General features: G+C 43.6%; 1 protein-coding gene across 1 annotated transcript in view; it reads left to right on the forward strand.

Moving 5' to 3' along the window:
- LOC146798135 (uncharacterized) overlaps positions 1-14,934 on the forward strand; it is a 238,123-nt gene extending 223,189 nt beyond the window's left edge. The window contains exon 6 of the mRNA XM_085625370.1: positions 8,243-14,934. Within this exon, the coding sequence (XP_085481496.1) occupies positions 8,243-8,380 (138 nt within the window). The 3' untranslated portion in view covers positions 8,381-14,934. The remainder of the gene's footprint in view (positions 1-8,242) is intronic.
- Positions 14,935-23,831: the final 8,897 nt, after the last annotated feature.

A 23,831-nucleotide genomic window follows, 5' to 3' on the forward strand; every position in this document is an offset into this window, starting at 1 on the left:
GAGTCTGGAACGCAATAGCCAATAAATGACCCCCTGAAGGCTTCAAGAGCTCATTCGATCATAGCTAAAGCTGCGATCACTGGGTCAGCTACAGGAGTCCCAGTTCTGTGCAAAGTCAGGTGGTCACATGGGTATCACTGCACACATTTGCCAAACATTACTGCCAAGACAGTCACGTCCGGACAGATGGGCTTTTGCCCATTCGTCCCGCCAAGACTTTTTTTTTTTTATAAATCATTTTATTGAAGAATGAAACTTGTGCTAGTGCAGAGAATGCAGCGGATGAGGCATTTTACAGCATATATAGGAAAGAGAGAAGACATAAATTTGATACCGGAGTAACTCCCATAGGACTTTTAGCACAACCATGACAGAGAGACTCTACCGAATTACACATGGAGGTTTGGTATGTTGTCCATTGACTGCTCGCCCCTCTCGCACTCATTTTCCTGGTCAATTGCCTTGATAGGCACACCAATTACCTCTCCAGAACTTTTTAGTATGCATATTCCACAGAACGATCTCCAGGGACAGACTGTTTTGGTATCTATTCTAAGGTAAGGAATCTGCGGCAAGAAGTCTCTAACAGATGAACAAGTTACTTGCCTTCAGTAATGCCTTATCTGGCAAAGATTCGATCTAGCTGCAGGTTCCTTACCGACCCACCCATCCTGTCTATTCTGTGGACTGTTTGTAAGTCTCGTCTACAGAGATCCTTCATGACCTCACTTGGCACTCCTCCTCAGCTTGGCTTTGTGTTTCTAGTGCAGAAAAATAGTTAAGAACTGAGGTCAGCGTGCTGGAAGGGGGCCTATATAGGCACCACGCATGTCACTTCCAGGTCAGACTACGCCAACGGGGCCATGCGGAGCCGAATGACGCCAGTTACCGGTGCACAGAGGGATTGCAAAAAAATGTAAAGATCCAGTCTGACGCCTGGGAAATATTCTAAGGGAAGAAATCTGCAGCTACATCTAGTCTCTAGAAAAGAAGGCATTACTGAAGGCAAGTAACTTGTTGTTTATGTAGGGGATCCCCAGCCCCAACCCTCTGCTGGCAATGCGCAAGAGTGCCGTTTCGGTAACCGTGCATCCCACACACTCACACAAAGTCACCCATGAGTCTCAGCATTGCTTTAGTGTACCCGAAGTGTAAGCTTGGTGCTTGGTGTAAGTATTTTCAGGAGGAGTGTAATTTTGGTTGCCACTATGTTAACCAGATAAGAGAGCCCACCCAGCTCTGTAGATTTGTAAAGACGGCTTATAGCAGATCCGATTAGTTTTGGGCAGTTGACCAATCAATGGTCGAACATCTCTTTATGCCTAGATAAGAAATAAGCAAAAGACACACAGATGATGGACAGAATGCAGAACAAATCAAACATTCGCCGTCAGTCAATAGATCTGGGTTAAATCCATTGTTATTTTGCTCCCCATGCCACCCCAGTTTAGACCCAGCCATATGCAAATCAGTCTTGACCCTGTGCCTTATGGGAACAGTCCAGACTGAATTGCCAAGCCAGGTCCTCCCTGGACCGGAAACAAGTATCCTGGGACCGGTTTTGGGGCATTACCCCTCATCAGCCAGGTTAGCATGAATCCAGTTGCACAGTGAGCCCAGGACCTACCTCTGGGCATACCCGGTGCACTTGGGGCGAGAAAGCAAAAGACACACAGATGATGGACAGAATGCAGAGTAAATCAAACATTCACCCCTAGTCAAAAGATCTGGGCTAAATCCATCGTTTTTTTGCTCACCATGCCACCCCAGTTTAGACCCAGCCATATGCAAATCAGTCTTGAACCTGTGCCTCATGGGAACAGTCTAGACCGAACTGCCAAGCAAGATTCTCCCTAGACCGGAAACAAACATCCAGGGACCGGTTTCAGGGCATCATCCCTCATCTGTCAGGCTAGCTTGAATCCAGTGGGACAGTGAGGCTGGGACCCACCTCTTGGCATACCCGGCACACTTAGGGCGAGAACGCAAAAGACACACAGATGATGGACGGAATGCATAGAAAATTAAACATTCACCCCCAGTCAATAAATCTGGGTTAAATCCATTGTTCACCATGCCACCCCAGTTTAGACCCAGCCATATGTAAATCAGTCTCGACCCTGTGCCTCACGGGATCAGTCCAGACCGAACTGCCAAGCCAGGTCCTCCCTGGACCGGAAACAAGCATCCTGTGACTGATTTCAGGGCATCACCCCTTATCAGCCAGGCTAGCTTGAATTCAGTGGCACCGTGAGCCTGGGACCCACGTCTGGTCATACCCAGCGCACTTAGGGCGAGAAAGCAAAAGACACACAGATGATGGACAGAATGCAGAGCAAATCAAACATTCCCCCCAGTCAATAGATCTGGATTAAATCCATTGTTCTTTTGCTCACCATGCCACCCCTGTTTAGACCAAGCCATATGCAAATCTGTCTTGACCTTGTGCCTCATGGGGACAGTACAGACTGAACTGCCAAGCCAGGTCGTCCCTGGACCTGAAACAAGCAACCTGGGACCGGTTTTGTGGCATCACCCCTCATCAGCCAGGATGCTTGGTTCCGGTCCAGGGAGGACCTGGCTTGGCAGTTCGGTCTGAACTGTTCCCATGAGGCACAGGGTCAAGACTGATTTGTATCCTGGATGAACCTCTCCAGATTATCGTTAGGGGCGTATACGTTGCCTACGGTGAAGACGTGCATCTGTAAGTCGATCAACACAGCCAACATTCTGCCTTGCATTTCAACAAAGATGCAGAGGACTTTACCCATAGATTTATTGGCCAATAATATAGCTACTCCGCCTCTTTTGTTTGGGCCCTATGATAAGAGCTACTTGGTAAACCAGCTGTATCGCTAGCATTCCCAGTCCTTCTTCACGAGATGGGTCTCTTGCAACAAACAAATGTCGAAATCCATTTCCCTAAGCATAGATAGCACTGAAATGCGTTTGGCAGGGGCTTTGAAACTAAGGACCTTCGCTGACAGGCTATCTCAAACTTGCTTTGAGGTCTCAGACGTGTGTGCGGGAGCTGTTCGTCTTTCGTGTCCTACTGGTGATAGTGCATGGAGGTTGTTAAGGATTGTACTATGTGCCATTGTGTCCCCTCCACCCCCCACACCCATAACAAAAATAACAGCAACTTTAACACCTCCACCCAAGTGGAGTTTCCAAATGGAAAACGGGACCGAAGTACCAGCCCATTGTGTCCGTGATCAGTCTTACCAATATGAACAATAGCCATGCCTCGCTTTCCATCCTTGCCACCCTGCTACCTGTATGGATGCCACCTGGCCCCCAACTGTGGTTGCTCACAATAGCAGTAGAAGTCCAATGCAGCCAGTAAGGATAGTGCCTCAGCAGCCACCGACAGAGTTGGGTCTATCAGCCAATAGTCTCAGGATCATCAATCTACAGTTTGTCAAAAAACCACTTCCTCTTGTACTAGATTTCCTCTTTGGAGGGCTTTCACGAGGGCCTAGTGATGGTAACGATGAACTCCTACCAAGCCGCCTCGGGAATCGGTTCCTCCCTACCTCCCCAGGCAAGACTCCGCAGATGCCGTCTCCGCCATGTCCAGTAGTTCCAATATCAATGCTATCTCCAAGAGAGTGTGGGTGGTGCATGCCTCCCTAATCCAAGTGAAGAGCAATTGGAAATAGTGGGCTCATCAGTATTTCACTTCTTTGCTCTGCAGGAAGGTGGTGACAGGTTTGAGTTGCCTTCATCTTTGAAGTGTGACAGGCGACAAGTCCTGATAGAGCTTCTGGCAGAAATAATGCACACAGGTCAATATATCTGGCCTCCTGTCCAGTTGGATGTCCTCTACAACCAGGCTAGGGAGTATATGATGAAACAGTCTTTTCATATGGAGAAGTGTGGCTCAATGATTAGAGCGGCAGACCCTGATGCAGAGGTCTAGCCCGGGACCAGGGTTCAATTCCCTGCCTCGGCGGGTCTTGGGCTCAAAAATTCCACGGACCTGATAATTCTCGCCTCGGTGCCATTCTGATCATGGAGTCCCACTCTGCAACTCTGGGCAATAGCTTGCTTAATCTCCACAACGGCCCCCACAACGCTAAGGATGCCTGGCCTTCACCTTGGGGGTGCCCAGGAGTGGACGCCTCACAGGGAAAAGCCAGGATGGGTTCCACAGCGGTATTCGTACAAGCGCCGAGAGACCTCCGGGTAGTCGTGCGCTATACAAGTATCCATACATTTACATAGTCCTGTATGTCCCCCTTCTCTGCTCCACAAGACACCCCTTGGATGCGTATATTCGATCTTCTGGATCTGTTTGTAAGGGCCATGAGGCCCTCCAGCTGAATCCAGGTGTTTTGAGGAGGCCTGGCATGGAGCAGAGGAGAGGAGCTCCTACTCCACCAACATCTTGGCCACACCCCGGACCAGAAGGGATTTAATAGAAAATATGGAACTAGACCGTTCCTAGGAAGATATTTATGCTGTCCTCTCAGAAGCTATACATTCACACAAATGGAAACTAGGCTGCTCATAGAAATAGGTTTATGAGATTCACCCAAATGAGATTTATTCAAAGAACACGGAAATTGACAGTTCTTAGCAAGATATTTATGGGGCCAATCAAAACCGAATAAAGTAACACATTCTTTATTATATAGTGCTCTATTCTGCTGTTTCTACGCGCTGTAAATAACAAGCGTTACTGTGACCAGATCTAATGGTACTAATTTTGTCGTCAGGATGGAAGATGGACACTTGATTTGCCACAATTTAAAAGAAGAGGGGAAGGCCACTATTTTAACCTCACTTGCATAATGTACACTCTTCAGATAGCCCATGGCTTCGAGTCCATGAGAGTTTTGATTTTGGGCAAGAACTGGGCAAAGGAGACTCAGCCTTTCATTTCTAAAGTTGTTGAAATAGGTCAGGTTAAACTTGAAATAATTCTACTATTATTCATGTGTTATTCCTGTCTTGAGCAACAGTTCATTTAGTTGTGGGCACCATATAAAAAAAGGATGTTATGCTTGAATTAACCACACACTGATATTTACTTGGGCTGCATTCCAGTCCATCATTGTTTTGCCCACTGTGCCACTCCAGAGAAACCAGCAATAAGCATATCGGACTTGAATTTGCCACTCCTCAGTGAAGTGCAGAAAGAGTCCTATGGGCAGTGAGCACAGGACCAACAAATCCACATACATGTTGCACTAGAAATGCCTCACTTAGAAATCAAAAAAATGATTTGTGGAATATTTTCATTAATCTTAGCCACCCGTAACTATCCAGTCCATCATTTTGTTACCCATTATACCACACCATAGAGACAACAGTCATACAAAAAGCAGAAGTTGTCCTGATCTAAATGCAAAAGTGCAACCTCAACTGCCAGGCCATGTCCCCTGTAGATGGGTACACAAGCACCCCAGGCCATTATTAGCCTTCTTGGGTCTCATCATTGAGTCCCAATGCACAGTAAGCACTGATTGTGTTCTCCCATTTGCTATGGTTTGTCATATAGTTGACAGGGAAAACTGTGGTTATCAAGACAAGAGTACCACCATTATTCTCTGGCCTTTGTTGTGTATGCAGAGATCCGAGAGAGTCCGTTGCTTCACTTGGGTCTCTGAAAATCATCCTAGAGTGACATCACAGTAGCGTAAAACTTTGATTTTTCATTGCTGTGATCTCAAAGTGGAGAGTAACCAATTTTGAATCCAGTGTTCACGCCACTTGCTTCTCTCAACAGCTAGAATTATAGGTGGGTAATGTTAAGTTACTGGGATGTTTTTCACAGAGGGGTAAGGTTAAGTTACTGGGATGTGTTTCACAGAGGGGTTCTGAATGACATCAAATAGACAATGAGAGGGAAGCTTGAGTTGTTTACGATTTCACTCAGAACCCCGAGGTAAAAACATCCTGTGACTCACAGTTACCCACCTATAATTTAATGTCATGTATGATCCCCAAAAATGCTCTTCCCCTGCTTATAAATGCTGGGCTGAGGTGAAGGAGTAATAGGAGAGCCATATGTAGCATGACCTCTCCCCCCTGTGAAAAAACAACTTACCTGCTATTCTTTTATTTATTTTTTAAACTTCTTTTTATTGAACAAGGACATATAATATAGTACATCGCACAATAAATTGTATTACCCCATTATGTATCAAGGTCATCTTACAACATGGCATGATCATTTCATAATCCATTTTGTACTTTGTCTGTTCATTACCCTCCCTCGTGTACTCTCCTCTACTCCTCTTCATCATCAGATATAAAGTTTCTCACTTGGGCCACCGGGGGAGTTCATGGGAAGCATCTGTATTCATTCCACATACATTCCCACTTTTGGGGACAGCCTCTGCTTTCGTAGATAGTCTTTTCGGCTACCATACACCAGTCCATATCTCTTTCCCAGTCTTTTAGAGATGGCGTTGTCTCAGCTCCCCAATTGCGCGCTATATTTCTTTTAGTGATCATCAATCCCAGAATCACACCAATTCGTTCTCCCCACCCCAAATCCAACTTACCTGCCATCTTTAACAAACCCTCCCACCACCATCCCTGCCTTACTTCCCACTCCTGCAGCTGTCCATCTGCTTTAGTCAAATCAGACTAGCTGCCCTGACAGCTTGTCCTGGAATGTAGTAATGAGTTTTGTTATTAACTGTTGCTACGCCAAAGCAGTGAATTACCAGAGTTAGGATCTGGTGTGCATGATAGAGGATTCCAATGGAAGCCATGCATAACATAACAATTTATAGATGGGTAACAGTGAATTATGGGGCTGTTTTTCACCAAGGGGTTCTAAGTGACGTCAATTAGACAACAAGAGCGAAGCTCGAGTTGCCTAGGATGTCACTCAGAAATCCGAGGTGAAAAACATCCCTGTAACTCAGTTTTTACCCATCTAAAATGTTATGTTATGGATGGCCCCTAAAATCATCTGCCCTGACTTCAAGTACTGTGCTGGGGCAGAGGATAATGGAAGAGCTATACATAACATGCTGTCTCAAATGAGAAAAAATAAATATCTACTTGCGATCCTTAACCGGAACCCATTACCTTCCGTGCCCTCCTTCAGTTGTGCTTTCTGCTTTCAGTCACAGCATACAAGTGTATCTGCACTGACAGGCTCCCAGAGAGCCCCGTCACTTGGCATGGGAGGCCTTTATGACATCACAACAGTTGGTAACCAGTTCTGTTATGTATGGCTCTCATAGAGAGTCTCTATCGTTTATTTCAGTTTCTGAAAGTTATAACTCCTTGCTATGACATCACAACAGTTGATAACAAAACTGGTTGTCATAGCAAAGAGTTATGACTTTCAGAAACTGAAATAAACGGGAAAGGCTCGCTATGAGAGCCATACATAACAGTAGGATTATTACATTATTATACTGTTACTTTTTGCGTCCTCTCAATGTATATTATATTTCAGCTTCTTTAGAGAGTGATTTGTGCAGAGAAAGCTGCTGCACTAAACGTGCTAACTCACCAATTCATTCTTCAAAAAAGTGATGGATTCTTCCAGTTTTCCTATGAATCAGGGGCCATATTTATCAAGGGTTGTGTCACTTTTGCACCTCGCAATCCGATGCAAAAGCGGCACAATCATTGAGATGCAATTTATCAAATACAGAGTAACGCAGCGCAAATCACTGTCTTGCGTTACTCTGCCCCAGGGAGGCGTTCCATTCCATGGGTGTTTCCACGCAAAAACCATCGATTTTGATGCATTCCCAGATTTACCATAAGTGGTAACCTGGCAATGAATCAAAACTGCCACACCTTCCTAGGTGAGGCATAACGAGGAGAAATATGTTTATTTTTCCGACTTTCTTCCTCGTTTTTCCTCTTCTATGTGTGCTGCATTCTGTAACACACATAGAGGTTGTTTTTCTGCAGGAAGGTGCCCCTCCTTGCACAAAAACAATCCTCCCAACAATGCAGGCACCTTTGCACCATGGTGCAAGAGTGCATGTGTTGGCGCTAGGCAACACACTGTGCGCCAGTAGTTGGAAACGGCAGGAATGCGCTGTACAATAAGTACAGTCCATTACTGTTCTTTCTCATGCAGGGCAGCAAGGCAACTTGCTGCGCTGCATAATATAAAGATAACTATGCCCCCAGGTGTCTCCATCATCTAATACTGGTGCAGTGGATTCCAACTCGGCCAAACCTTTACCGCATGATTGTTCTAACTAAAGCTTATGATGACCAACAGCTAACAGCCACTTGTGTTCTTCGTCTTCAGGTGACAGATACCTCGATCCCAGTGAACGGATTCAGCCCGTCCCATCACCTGCAGACCTTTTTCCAGCACTGGATGCAGTCCAGCGGCAAGAAGAAACTGAAGATGGCGTACGACTTTAACCGAAGTTTACTAGTCTAACTTTTGCGGAGAGAGAAAGAGAGAGAGGCGAAACACCAGAGCAATTTAGTTTGCTTTGGTTATAACTTGCTACTCGAACAGTTAATTTTTTTGGCAGAAAGTATATTTTCTAAAATAAATTATAACTGAGGAAAGCGGTTCTTCAGATACAAAAACGTTTTTTATGCCGTAAAATAAGATTCCCAGACAGCGGTGGACCAAGCAATAATGCCTCCCTGTTCGCATTTACTGGCAGACAAAGCCTTGGTGGGCGGGCAGGAGTTGTGGCCAGAGAGGAAGGGGTATCCACATAGTCTGACAGACAGGCAGACCTTTTTCTTATTCTCCTTCCTAATGCCATATGTGTTTTTTAATTACATAAACAGTTGTAAAGAGAATAATGGCGTCACAGTGGCTTGGACTGTAAAGTGCTGGTCGGTTACAATGCTGCTGCTGTTAAAGTTTGAGTTGCTTCCCAAATTGAGGTGGTGCATTAAAAAATATTCTGAAATAAATACTGGCCATCCTGCTTCAGGAGTTCCAACCCGCAGATTGAGGCCTACAGTGTCAACGATCAGGTCACCTTGGACGGCCATAGCCAAAGTCTCCTTGCCGCATTCTCAGCTGCAGCAGGTAGACTCTAGAACTCCCTCCTGCAAAGCCTCAGTGCTATCCCTCCGCTGATGTCTTTCAGGAAAGCACTCAAGACCTGGCTGTATCCGCTATAGACTATTGCGAAGCAAGGTTTCTCTGGACTGTTGTTTACAGGGCCCTGATGCCTATGGGTAATTGTTGCGCTTTTCAAATCAAATCATAGCAGTCACTGCCAAACGTCTATGAGGCCTAGTTGAGACCAGGGGTACAAAGGGCCCACTGGACCTCCAATATCGTTTTTTTACTACACCAGGGATGTGGGGCAATTTCTCTTGCTTGCGTTAGGGCAGATGGCACCCCTACTATGCTAATGGACAGATGCAGAACTTTCGGAAGCCCCCCCCCCCCCAGTTTAAATATCCTTACCCTGAAGGGCCTCACAATTTACTTGTGTTGGCATTGGGTGTGGTAGCAGCTGTGTTTGTGGGTTTAAGTCTGCTTCAGGCGCCATCTTGGACCTGTGTAACTTATGGTAACATGTTATGTCAACTTAAAGCAGTGGGTGCAAATCTTTTCCAGACCTGTACACAATCAGAATTACTGTACAGCAGCTGATCCTTTAAATTTCACAACAGGATCTGGTGGCAATGGTTTGCATCGCAGTATACGGATCTTTGTGTAAAAATGTGTACATTTAATAACCCTGCTCTTTGAACCCAGGATCCGAGGTCTGAATGAAGACAGACACTGACCTGATCTCTTGTCCTGCAGATCAGGGTTGATGGGCGGCCCCACACTTTAGACTCTTAATATTCAATTCATTTGACAGTTGGGAGATCACATTTTAGAATCCTTAATACTAAATTTATTTGACAGTTTGTAGGTGACTTCACTGACCTCCTACTCTCCCAGTGGATGAAGGTGGGATGACTGCTTCTGAGACCCCCCCCCCCCGCTTAAGAATGACACAATCCTTTTCATAGACCTCATTTTCCAGTGTCTCGGACAGAGAGGAAGGACCACTTCATAGGCTCTTTACTGTTATTATGGGCCATCGTCCAACGATCCTGTCCCTAGAGTTCCGTTTTCAGTATTTATATGGAAATAGTTAACTTAAGACTCCAAGCATTGTTGTTTCTAATCTGACCAGTGGAGTGATGTGCCAGGGTACCAGAATTAAAAGGGAAGGGAGGCTGACAGGTCACCTACTTTCTTAAAAAGCCTTATCTTGAAGGATTTGGAAAATTTGAACACATCTGTACTTAGTTATTGCAAGAATATGTTCCAGAAAACTAAAATGGACTTACAGCTGAATAGAATGGAATACCAGGGCTGCAATTCAATGCACCTAGTATTACTGGTGCAGTAATGCCACACCCAGTATACCCAACATCAGTGATATCGAAAATACTGGGTTGCAGTATTACTGGGGGAACACAAATGAATTCCCTATTGACTTATTTGGAATGGGTTATAACATGCACAAATCTGTGGTAATGCACCGATTGCCGAATACCAGCCTATGATCCTGGGCCATTTCCAGGGACAAATTCTTCCAGGTATGAATATGAGGGTTTGGCGCCAGGATTTAACGCTGTATTACTGCAGTTCATATTGACAGCCAAAATGATATTTAGAGTCCACTCAAACTGAGGGCCCTGGGGTTGTACGTGTGATGTGTGAATCACGTGGCATGTTAGAGTTAAAGGACCAGAGTGCCCTGCTGCGTCACTCTTAAAGAGTGGGGTGTTTTACTAGGCTTAGCTACAGCAACATCAAGCACAGCTGGAACAATGAATACTTGTCTCACTTCTATTCCCTGTCCCACCACATTAGACCCTGCAGTCACCCTCTTACATTCTCTAAGTGGGTTGACAAGTGACAGGGTGGAAGAAGCTCATGCCTGGTAGACTTTTTCGGACTTCACAGTGTTTTTCTTCTAGCCTGTACCGGGGCACTCTAAAGACAAGTCCTGAGGTTGCCAGTCGGAAGGATTGTATTTTTCTTTTTGGATGGGGCCAGGGGCGTTACACAGGCCCCCGCATCCTCCGCAGTGCGGGGGGGAGGCAAGCTCCAGGGGGGCCCCTCAGCACTGCACTTCGGCCGGAGAGCTCTTGATAGAGTCCGAAGGGGGGCCCTCCACGTACCTTGCAGGGGGGCCCCCTCAATTATCGTTACGCCTGTCCATGAAGGGTCATTTTAATGTGCATGCCTTACTAAAAATGCTGAATCTTCATGTTAGGCGCATAAGGAGATAACTATAGGGGGGTGAGCCACACGACTCAGAGAGTCAAGCAAAAAAAAAAAAGATTTCTGGTTTGGCCTGAAGAGCCAGAGCACAAGCGAAGCCATTGAAGACACGCCATATAAATTACATATTAGAAGACTTAAAAACAAAACTACACGTTCAAAGGAAGGAGAAATATGCATTTTTTTGTATTATATCCATCCTCATACTTTGTTGCAGCAGTTGTCCTCCAAATTGTAGGATACTCCTTGTTTATTTTTGTGTTGCAAAACTGCACAAATTAGGGCGAGAGAAGATAGCAGCCTGGCTCGTCTCTGTCCCCTTTTATTTAATTGTGGACTAGAGCCAGGCTAGAGTCTTCCACGACTCGCCCACCCACAAAGGGAATCAACAAACCACCTCTGCTGTATGCTTAGGACAATATTTTGACATTCCTTCTGAAAAGGGCTGATTTAAAGCTAATTTAAATTTGCTTGAGTGATGTAAACTAAGGTTTTGAAAAAACATAGTGGCCTGATCAGGGGGTTTAATAAGGGAAATTCTCCCGGAAAATGACCGATTTAATAAACATAGCATATTTTGGGGATTTTGAGTTTGGCAGATGGCTACTCTGATGTCCGTTTTGCAAGAGCATAGACAAATTAGCCAACATGGTGGCTGATCAACTGGGAAATAAAATTCCCGACCCACCACCATGTCCTGCTCACTCACCTCGCCACGTACCTTGCAGGGGGGCCCCCTCAATTATCGTTACGCCTGTCCATGAAGGGTCATTTTAATGTGCATGCCTTACTAAAAATGCTGAATCTTCATGTTAGGCGCATAAGGAGATAACTATAGGGGGGTGAGCCACACGACTCAGAGAGTCAAGCAAAAAAAAAAAAGATTTCTGGTTTGGCCTGAAGAGCCAGAGCACAAGCGAAGCCATTGAAGACACGCCATATAAATTACATATTAGAAGACTTAAAAACAAAACTACACGTTCAAAGGAAGGAGAAATATGCATTTTTTTGTATTATATCCATCCTCATACTTTGTTGCAGCAGTTGTCCTCCAAATTGTAGGATACTCCTTGTTTATTTTTGTGTTGCAAAACTGCACAAATTAGGGCGAGAGAAGATAGCAGCCTGGCTCGTCTCTGTCCCCTTTTATTTAATTGTGGACTAGAGCCAGGCTAGAGTCTTCCACGACTCGCCCACCCACAAAGGGAATCAACAAACCACCTCTGCTGTATGCTTAGGACAATATTTTGACATTCCTTCTGAAAAGGGCTGATTTAAAGCTAATTTAAATTTGCTTGAGTGATGTAAACTAAGGTTTTGAAAAAACATAGTGGCCTGATCAGGGGGTTTAATAAGGGAAATTCTCCCGGAAAATGACCGATTTAATAAACATAGCATATTTTGGGGATTTTGAGTTTGGCAGATGGCTACTCTGATGTCCGTTTTGCAAGAGCATAGACAAATTAGCCAACATGGTGGCTGATCAACTGGGAAATAAAATTCCCGACCCACCACCATGTCCTGCTCACTCACCTCGCCAAAGTCTGTCATCGAGGGTGGGTGGACTTTAATTTGAAGGGAAGCATAGTGTCCTTGAAATTCTGGGACCCCCTTCGCCCCCAAGTAACCATGTTAGAGACATCAGTGTGTGGATACTGACAAAACATCACTAAATAGGAATTATAATTTCAGTGGCCACATTTTGCTGGCAGACGAACCTCCAGCAGTGAGTGACACTTGTGAATATTCGGACGGCATTTTCTCCTCCAATAGACTGATTTTGTCGCCCTGGCGGAGAAACCTTGGCAGAACATCCAAATATCCCTTACCAGAGATGGTAAATCTGCTGCAAGAGTGGAGAGAAATTCCACCATCCAAACTGTTAAACCCCTTGCACGTAAATGCAGAACACATATTTTTATACTTGTTTTTCATAAAAAAACAATATCACCGTTTTGAGTGAAGCCAAGAAAAAAAATACATCTGAGTTTGCTAAATGTCGGCCCTTAATGCAAATAGGATGTCATCATCGTGCCACAACTTTCAAAATGATGAAAACGTGCCACCATATTTTGAAGAAACCAAAGCCGAAAAACGTATTTTTTATTAATAAAGAACAGGCAAAAAATGTTCCAGGACAACAATTTCATAAATAGATTCACTTATATGGGGAAACTCGTTCCCTTTGTTTATTTTGTAATCGTAACATGTTTTCTCCCCTAACTGAGGAGTGGTGAATACACTGTAACAGACAATAAAAATCCCTAACTGGAAACTCGTAGTGACAAACATTTTTTTCATCAGGTTGTATGTTCGCTGTGGCCCTCATGGAAAGGATTACCACCGCGTGCAAAGTATGTTTGTGTTTTTCTTTTGGTTTATGTAAAGTGTAAATATACGCTCTGCACTATTTGATCGAAATGTTACTTTATTTCTTTCTAGGTAGTAGTTATGGGTTACAGAAAAAGGGTTCCTTTATACACTGTTTTTCGAAAGGTCGGTTTTTATTACAATCATTTCTTTCCTGTCGTTATCATTGATAAGAACTGAATGCATACACTGCAATAGGGCATGTCTGTGAACTAAATCGCTTCAGGACACTTCCTTGAATGAGCAGAAATAAGCATTAGCAAAACAATAGGTATTGCATTTGAAAGGCATTAGCCCATCTTTTGACTTTATAATCACTTTAAGGTAAATTCGAAAAACACTTTTTTTCTTTACCTAGAGGGGTAGAGAGGATGTCAAGTTAGAGTAACTCCTCCTATAATATAATCAATTTTTCACTTAAATTACTCTAACGGATCAACCGTGGTTGATATTGGTGCACTTCAGTGGGGAGAGATGTGAAGGATCTAATTAGAGTAAATACCTACGTCTTCACCAATAGGTGAGCAAGGAAAAGTCTTCCTTTTTGTTTATTTACCCTCACACACCCTAGTGGTGTCATGCTTCATCATCGGGTCACCCCGACGCCTAAAAATCGGGGTGGGCTCAACCACAGTATTGGGAGCTCTTGATAGAAGTTGGTGACCTGGGGGGCTAAATAAGTTAAAATACCTCAAACAGATCCCCGGTTTCCCTTTATTCTTGGGTCTGTTTGGGTAACTAAAAATTAAAGATTGGGTCTTACAAGGAGTCTTATGGTCCTAAGACCCTAGTGCCAACATGTTTCAGTCCTATTTTGGCCATATAGGTCCTGGACTTTCATCAGGGCTAAGTATTGGCCTCCCTAGGAGACAGGATATAAGGGGGTTTCCCTATCCTGTATGCAAATCAAGGGCAGAGTAGCTGCTCCTTGTAACAATGATTGATGATTTACCAATCACGGGTAGTGATCCATCTGTAAAGATAAAAAGACAGACAACAGAGAAAAACGAAAAGACAAAAACAACATACATTTTATAGTAATGTCACTGTTTTTCTTCCAGATTACGTCCCACATTGCGTGCTCTGGAACTAATTAATAAACCACTAGTGCCAATATGTGTCTATGACATAGTGGTAATCAATTGCTTCCAAACCTGTGCCACTCATGTGCTTGTCATCATTTAATACTATTAAGTGACAGATGATTGGTGGGGTGGCTGTGGTACTCAAAAACTGATCTCAATTCGTGTAAGTACGTCTATGTTTATACTAGTGTAACACTCCATGCCTCACATTCATTCCACATTCATACAGTGTTAGTGCGAAGAATAGCCATAATCGTAATCATGTTGTATTTATGATTTATCCCTCCTGATTCTGTGCAAAAAAATTTAATAATAAAATCTTAGTCCCTTACCCGATTCTCGAATGGTTTCTGTATCTCAGGGGATCGTTAAGCATCTAGGGGTAGCTTTGTAGTCAAACCCTACATTAATGACCCCAGATGGTTAAGGGAAACAAATATGGCGAGTGGTTATTGTCTGACCTAACAAAATTAAGTATCTCTCGTATTTCCCATATGGAGAAAAGGAGGATTGAAAAATGCTTGGGGATCGTATTGAAAGTTATCCTACTCAGACTTACTTCATCAAAAGTCCTGCCCCGCATGCACACCTACTTGGCTCCGGTCCCCGGCTTTTCGCGTTTTGAAAAGCGAAGGGGCCCTGTTTTTGAACCCGTGGGTTGTCATGGAGACAGATTGGAAGGACGTGCGTCCTAGGCGCATTTCCGTATACGTCATCACATTAGTTACGTACGTGGATCCATGGGATTTGTAGTTCCAATGTATGTATGCGCCGCGGTCGGAATCTTGAAATAAGATCCAACCACTCAAAAATGTCAACCTTGCCCCACGTCTATAGATGCCACAACGCAGTGCATAAATGCGATTTAAAAAAAGGGGGGGGGGGGTTGGGGGGGGTGTATGCGGGCCGTAATTGGCGGCTTTTTTTCACAGTTATCGCCATGGGAACGTGGAAGCAACGTAGTTACGTATGTCAACGTGCCGGGAGATTAGGGTGATGTAGTTTCTTTTGGCTGATACATTACGGGCGGGTAAATAACACCAGTATCATTATACAGCGATCACTGCCTATGGGATACAAGGCATGTATTTAATAAACAGAGATGATTTTTTGTTCTTATTGAAGGACAGTTGAGGCGTACTTGGTGTGCTAACTTTTTCAGCTTTTTGCTTGCTCGTTGTTTAATGGAGCTATAATTAGAATTCAGCTCATGTTGGAGGATCTGCGAAGGAGTTATTTTTGGTATACTCCATATATTATAATAGAGGTGTGGGCTGCCTTTGTTGTGGCAATTGTTAAGTGTGAATAAAAAATCAATCTTATTTATATATGTACATAAAAAGGGTGTTGTAATTAAAATTATATATACATATATATGTATTTTCCCTAAACGAAGGGAAAAAAGGCGGAAATACCTGCCTGTGCCCATGCTATCATTAGGAATACGAGCGAAAGCTCATGTTGTCACCAGAATAAAGCCCCAAAGTAGTATAGATGGTGTTAGTTTCCGTTTATAATAGACTCATAACCGGAAGGTGGCCCAGATATATACACATTCTATTTATTTAGTTGGTTCCAGGGTATACAATCGTTAAGGCCCCTTTCATAAGTTTTTAATCGGTGGACCCAACGTTGTTCGCGCTCCAAAAGTTTGTATTGGAGATTGTTAACATGCTTGATCTTTTCTATGATGGTCCACTTTATTTCAGTGTCCTTGTGTTTTTTCTCATTGTAGTGTGCAGTCAATTTAGTTGCTGTGATTGCACGTCTTATTGTGCTCCTGTGTTCACTAATGCGTAATTTCACTTTTCGGCTTGTCATGCCAATATACATTAGATCGCACGGACACTTGATCATATAGATCACTGCTTCAGAATTGCAGTTCGTATGAGTTCTCTGTTCCCAAGGGGAATGTAACCCCAGATCTATCTCTTTGGTGTGTTCTGTGAATGGACACGCAACACATGTGCCACAAGGATAGTGTCCCGTGACCTGAGGTGTATTCCAGAGGGTTGACTGACTGGTGATCTTCGGTGTGTATGTGTCAGTGTGTACTAGTAGATCTCGTAGACTTGTATTCCTTTTAAATGAGAACATAGGTTTATCAAAAGTTAATGTATTCGATGTCAGGATGGACCATTTTTTATTTATTATTTTCTTTAGGTCATTCGAAGATGTGTTGTATGTTGTAACACATATCAGTTGGTCACTGTGTGTCTTTTCGTGGGTCTCTAGCAATGCCTCTCTAGGTGTATTTCGGGCTCTCTTGTTTGCTTTGTCTATAATCCTTTTCGGGTACAGTTTCTGTTTAAGTTTGTTGGTTAAGATGGTAGCTTCCTTCTTGTATGTTTCCAACTCTGTACAATTTCTACGAACCCTCAAGAACTGTCCTACAGGTAGGTTCTCTCTTAATGAGCGCGGATGTGCGCTATCGAACCTAAGTAGGCTATTTTTATCTGTTGTCTTGGTGAACAGAGAGTTCTTAAGGGTACCTTCACTAGCTGTGAAGACTACGTCTAGGAAGGATATTTTTTCTTTATTCATACTCATTGTGAAATGTAGGTGGGGATTCAAACTATTAATCCATTTCTTAAATGTTTCCAAGCTAGGCGTGTCTCCTTCCCAAATTAGAAAGACGTCGTCAATATATCTATACCAACAACGTATGTTGGCAGAGAATGGATTATGTGTCCATATATGTTGGTCTTCAAAGTGTCCCACATATAGACAGGCCAGGCTTGGGGCGAATGTACTGCCCATCGAAGTGCCGTGGGTTTGTAGATATATCTGATCTTCAAACTTAAAAAAGTTTTCAGTGAGTGCTAAATGGATGAGTGTAGTGATCCATTCAATTGGCGCTGCCCATGGCCATTCTTCCTTTCTGAGGACCTCCTCAACTACCCTGATGCTCTCGGTTTGAGGGATATTCGTATATAGCGCCTCAACGTCAAGGCTGACCAGGATATTCTTCTCTGGATTATATTGTATCCCGTCCAGTAGATTGAAAAGGTGTTTTGTGTCCTGTACATAAGACTTAATCTTTGTTACGATGGGTCGTAGGAACCAATCTGTGTACTTGGACAAAGGTTCAAGGATGGACCCTATCCCCGAGACAATCGGTCTTCCCGGTGGGGGTATCTTTCCTTTATGTATTTTCGGTATTGTGTAAAAGAGAGGTGTTCTTGGATCCTCCTGATTTAGAAAGTCATGTTCCTTCTTCGTGATCCATTCCTTATCCAGTGCCTCTGCGGTCAATGTGGATATAGTTGTCTTGATCCGTTGCGTGGGGTCACGATTGATTTTTTTGTAGTACTTCGTATCTGCCAACAGGTTCATGCATGCGGTTCTGTAGGCACTTGTACTCTGGATAACAGTGGCCCCTCCTTTATCCGCAGGTTTTATTATTAGGTCAGTTCTAGACTGAAGGGAGGATAAGGCTTCTCGTTCCTTCTTACTCAGATTGTTGAATGTGTCCCTCCTAATTTGTAACAATTCGACATCTTTTGTTACAGCTTCTTCAAAGGCGAGTACCTCTGGCGGCATCATGTTGGTAGGGGGATAGAAGGTCGATCTGCAACGTAGGTCCGTGTGTGTTTCGTCCAGGTGTGGGTCCTCTTTGTCCCTAAAGAATGTTTTTAAGCGGATCTTCCGGAAGAAGTCGCCCAATTCACAGCGTAGTCGGAATTTATCCAAATGTGACGTGGGTACGAACCCTAGTCCTTTTTCCAATACTTTTTCTTCATCTTTGGTAAATATAACATCCGTCAAGTTTACCACTAATCTCTCATGCTGCTCGTTCCTGGTTGTTGATCCCGGGTGCTGCTCCGTGTGTTCATGCTGCTCCGATCCTCTTCCCATTGTACTCTTTTGTTCCCTCTTCTTCCACGTCTGCCTCTCCTGCCGCCCTGTCCTAAAAAATGTTGATTGTAGTCGGGCTGGTAGTAAGGACCCATAGGGAACTGGGTCGGGCCTTGAAATGGAATTGGTCCAAATGGGGCGGGCCATGGGTACATCTGCTGGTGTCCATATCTCTGGTTGTAGTTACCTCTCCGTGGTCTTCTGCCCCTACCTCGCCGGCTCTTATTTGATCCATCACTGGACCAGTTGTCATAGTCAGAATCCGATGATCCCGTTTGTTCACTATATACAGATCCTGAGTCCGAATTTTCCTGGCCTTTGTAGTCGTCCCTGATGTAGGGGTAAACCTTTTCATGACTAAACTTCTTTAGGTCTTTCTGTAGTTTGTTGATTTTACTTTGCATGAGATAGTCTTTATGTTCACTTATCTCCTTATTTACTTCCTCAAGTTTTTTCTTAAATATGGATAATTTTATCTCCGTCGCTAGTGAATCCTCACTGATTTTGATTTTTATCAAAAGAGCATCCGCTAAACGTTTGGCAGTATTGATGATTAAAATGAGCCAATCGCGCGAGCATCTCCATGCAATTAACGACCATTCTTTTTTAAATTGGGGGTCTTCGAGAAAAATTCTAGGTGCATTCGTAACAAGTAATCCTGTCGGTGCTGTGTTGCCTCTTAGGTACTCCGTCATGATGGCTCCATGTAACAAAATTTTCATTTGGTTACGTTTTAATTCCTTTAATTCATCCCAGTTCTGAGCTTGGGAGAGATTTTGACTGATGTTCGTGTCTGGTAATAGTGATGGTCCTGCTAAAATGGCTGATGCTATATCGTCCGAATAGCCAATACCCAATTGTTCTGCCATATTTTTTTATATAGTTAGATGATTAGCTTTTGCTTTAGTGTATTGTTAAAAGGAGGGAGAAGGGCACGTGAATTAAATGAGAGTGCTAGTGAAGGCCACTAGAAAAACAGTTAATGGTTTATATTACAGAAAATTTTTGGTGATACACCCTGCAGCTGCACGCTGCGCTAACACTATAATCACTTTAAGGTAAATTCGAAAAAACACTTTTTTTCTTTACCTAGAGGGGTAGAGAGGATGTCAAGTTAGAGTAACTCCTCCTATAATATAATCAATTTTTCACTTAAATTACTCTAACGGATCAACCGTGGTTGATATTGGTGCACTTCAGTGGGGAGAGATGTGAAGGATCTAATTAGAGTAAATACCTACGTCTTCACCAATAGGTGAGCAAGGAAAAGTCTTCCTTTTTGTTTATTTACCCTCACACACCCTAGTGGTGTCATGCTTCATCATCGGGTCACCCCGACGCCTAAAAATCGGGGTGGGCTCAACCACAGTATTGGGAGCTCTTGATAGAAGTTGGTGACCTGGGGGGCTAAATAAGTTAAAATACCTCAAACAGATCCCCGGTTTCCCTTTATTCTTGGGTCTGTTTGGGTAACTAAAAATTAAAGATTGGGTCTTACAAGGAGTCTTATGGTCCTAAGACCCTAGTGCCAACATGTTTCAGTCCTATTTTGGCCATATAGGTCCTGGACTTTCATCAGGGCTAAGTATTGGCCTCCCTAGGAGACAGGATATAAGGGGGTTTCCCTATCCTGTATGCAAATCAAGGGCAGAGTAGCTGCTCCTTGTAACAATGATTGATGATTTACCAATCACGGGTAGTGATCCATCTGTAAAGATAAAAAGACAGACAACAGAGAAAAACGAAAAGACAAAAACAACATACATTTTATAGTAATGTCACTGTTTTCCTTCCAGATTACGTCCCACATTGCGTGCTCTGGAACTAATTAATAAACCACTAGTGCCAATATGTGTCTATGACATAGTGGTAATCAATTGCTTCCAAACCTGTGCCACTCATGTGCTTGTCATCATTTAATACTATTAAGTGACAGATGATTGGTGGGGTGGCTGTGGTACTCAAAAACTGATCTCAATTCGTGTAAGTACGTCTATGTTTATACTAGTATAACACTCCATGCCTCACATTCATTCCACATTCATACAGTGTTAGTGCGAAGAATAGCCATAATCGTAATCATGTTGTATTTATGATTTATCCCTCCTGATTCTGTGCAAAAAAATTTAATAATAAAATCTTAGTCCCTTACCCGATTCTCGAATGGTTTCTGTATCTCAGGGGATCGTTAAGCATCTAGGGGTAGCTTTGTAGTCAAACCCTACATTAATGACCCCAGATGGTTAAGGGAAACAAATATGGCGAGTGGTTATTGTCTGACCTAACAAAATTAAGTATCTCTCGTATTTCCCATATGGAGAAAAGGAGGATTGAAAAATGCTTGGGGATCGTATTGAAAGTTATCCTACTCAGACTTACTTCATCAAAAGTCCTGCCCCGCATGCACACCTACTTGGCTCCGGTCCCCGGCTTTTCGCGTTTTGAAAAGCGAAGGGGCCCTGTTTTTGAACCCGTGGGTTGTCATGGAGACAGATTGGAAGGACGTGCGTCCTAGGCGCATTTCCGTATACGTCATCACATTAGTTACGTACGCGGATCCATGGGATTTGTAGTTCCAATGTATGTATGCGCCGCGGTCGGAATCTTGAAATAAGATCCAACCACTCAAAAATGTCAACCTTGCCCCACGTCTATAGATGCCACAACGCAGTGCATAAATGCGATTTAAAAAAAGGGGGGGGGGGGTTGGGGGGGGTGTATGCGGGCCGTAATTGGCGGCTTTTTTTCACAGTTATCGCCATGGGAACGTGGAAGCAACGTAGTTACGTATGTCAACGTGCCGGGAGATTAGGGTGATGTAGTTTCTTTTGGCTGATAAATTACGGGCGGGTAAATAACACCAGTATCATTATACAGCGATCACTGCCTATGGGATACAAGGCATGTATTTAATAAACAGAGATGATTTTTTGTTCTTATTGAAGGACAGTTGAGGCGTACTTGGTGTGCTAACTTTTTCAGCTTTTTGCTTGCTCGTTGTTTAATGGAGCTATAATTAGAATTCAGCTCATGTTGGAGGATCTGCGAAGGAGTTATTTTTGGTATACTCCATATATTATAATAGAGGTGTGGGCTGCCTTTGTTGTGGCAATTGTTAAGTGTGAATAAAAAATCAATCTTATTTATATATGTACATAAAAAGGGTGTTGTAATTAAAATTATATATACATATATATGTATTTTCCCTAAACGAAGGGAAAAAAGGCGGAAATACCTGCCTGTGCCCATGCTATCATTAGGAATACGAGCGAAAGCTCATGTTGTCACCAGAATAAAGCCCCAAAGTAGTATAGATGGTGTTATTTTCCGTTTATAATAGACTCATAACCGGAAGGTGGCCCAGATATATACACATTCTATTTATTTAGTTGGTTCCAGGGTATACAATCGTTAAGGCCCCTTTCATAAGTTTTTAATCGGTGGACCCAACGTTGTTCGCGCTCCAAAAGTTTGTATTGGAGATTGTTAACATGCTTGATCTTTTCTATGATGGTCCACTTTATTTCAGTGTCCTTGTGTTTTTTCTCATTGTAGTGTGCAGTCAATTTAGTTGCTGTGATTGCACGTCTTATTGTGCTCCTGTGTTCACTAATGCGTAATTTCACTTTTCGGCTTGTCATGCCAATATACATTAGATCGCACGGACACTTGATCATATAGATCACTGCTTCAGAATTGCAGTTCGTATGAGTTCTCTGTTCCCAAGGGGAATGTAACCCCAGATCTATCTCTTTGGTGTGTTCTGTGAATGGACACGCAACACATGTGCCATCTTTTGACTTTGCCTATGCTTAATGCTGATGCGGAACAGCATCAACATAGAAAAGAGAAATGGCAAAGTCAATAGGTCTCGCCTATGCAAGAGCTATTGGCTTTGCCAATGTGTTTTAGCCACGTTGTACATCAGCGTGGCTGATGTTCAGCATGGCTAAAAGGTAATGGCGTAAAGAAGAGTGGTGTAGAGTGGATTGGAGTAGAATTTTGTAGAGTGTCATGGAGTGGTGTATAGTGGTGCGGAGTGACACAAAAGGCCGTGCAGTAGAGATGAGTAAAGTAGAGTAGAGTGGTATGATGTAGAGGGCATACAATGGCGTAGAGTGAGGAGGCTTAGAGGGCAGAGACATAGAGTGGAGTAGAGTGTGGTAGAGAGAAGGAGCATACAGTGGAGTATAGTTTTGTAGAGTGTAGGAAAGTGAAGTAACGTGTCGTAGAGTGGAGTGGCATAGTGTGGAATAGAGTGATGTAGAGTGGAGAAGAGTGGAGTAGAGTGACGTAATGGAATGTCATAGATTGGAGTGGAGTGTCATAGAGTGGAGGATCATAGAGTGGAGCATCATGAGTGTTGTAGAATGGTGAACAGTGGCCTAGATTGGTGTAGCATAGGGTGAGTGTTGCAAAGTATTGTGGAGTGTCATAGGGTGGATTGTCATAGAGTGGATTGTCATAGAGTGTTGTGGAATAGCATAGAGTGGAGTACAGGGGGAGGGCATACAATGGAGGGGCATAGAGTGTCATGGAGTGGAGAAGAGTGGTGTGGAGTAGAGTAGAGGGGCATAGAGTGGAGTGGAGTAGAGTGGAGTGCCGTAGAGTGGGGTGGAGTGGCACAGAATGGAATGTTGTAGAGGGAAGTGGCATAGAGTGGAGTAGAGTATCGCAGAGAGAAGTGGCATAGCGTAGGGTGGAGGAAAGTGTTGTAGAGTGGAGTAAAGTGTCATAGAGTGGACTGGAATAAAGTGGAGTAGCATAGAGTAGAGGGGAGTTAAGTGGCTCAGAATGTCGTAGAATGGACTGACATGGAGTATTGTGCAGTATCGTAGAGTAGAGCGGTGTAGAGTGTCGTGGAGTGTCATAGAGTGGAGTGTCGTAGGATGGAGTGGCATAGAGTGGCGTAGAGTGGCTTTAAGTGAACTGGAGTAGAGTGGCCTAGAGTTTTGTAGAGGGAAGTGTAGTCGTTTCGTGTGGTGGAGTAAAGTGAAATGGAGTCGAGTAGAGTATCAGAGAGTGGAGTGTCACAGAGTGGTGGGAGTGTTGTAGAGTGGAGTAGAGTGAAGGGGCTTAGAGTTGCATAGAGTGGAGTAGAGTGTTGTAGAGTGGAGTGGAGCAAAGTGCCGTAGAGTAGAGTGGCATAGTGTGGAGTAGTATAAAGGCGAGTTGAGTCGAGTGTCCTGGAGAGGTGTGAAGTGTCCTAGAGTGATGTAGAGTGTTGTGGAGTTGAGTGGCGTAGAGTTGAGTAGTGTGGAGTGACATAGAGAAGTGTGATGTACCGTAGATGGGAGTAGAGTGTTGTAGAGTAG

The sequence above is a fragment of the Triturus cristatus genome, chromosome 9, assembly GCF_964204655.1.
Source record: "Triturus cristatus chromosome 9, aTriCri1.1, whole genome shotgun sequence".
In the NCBI taxonomy this organism is placed as follows: domain Eukaryota; kingdom Metazoa; phylum Chordata; class Amphibia; order Caudata; family Salamandridae; genus Triturus; species Triturus cristatus.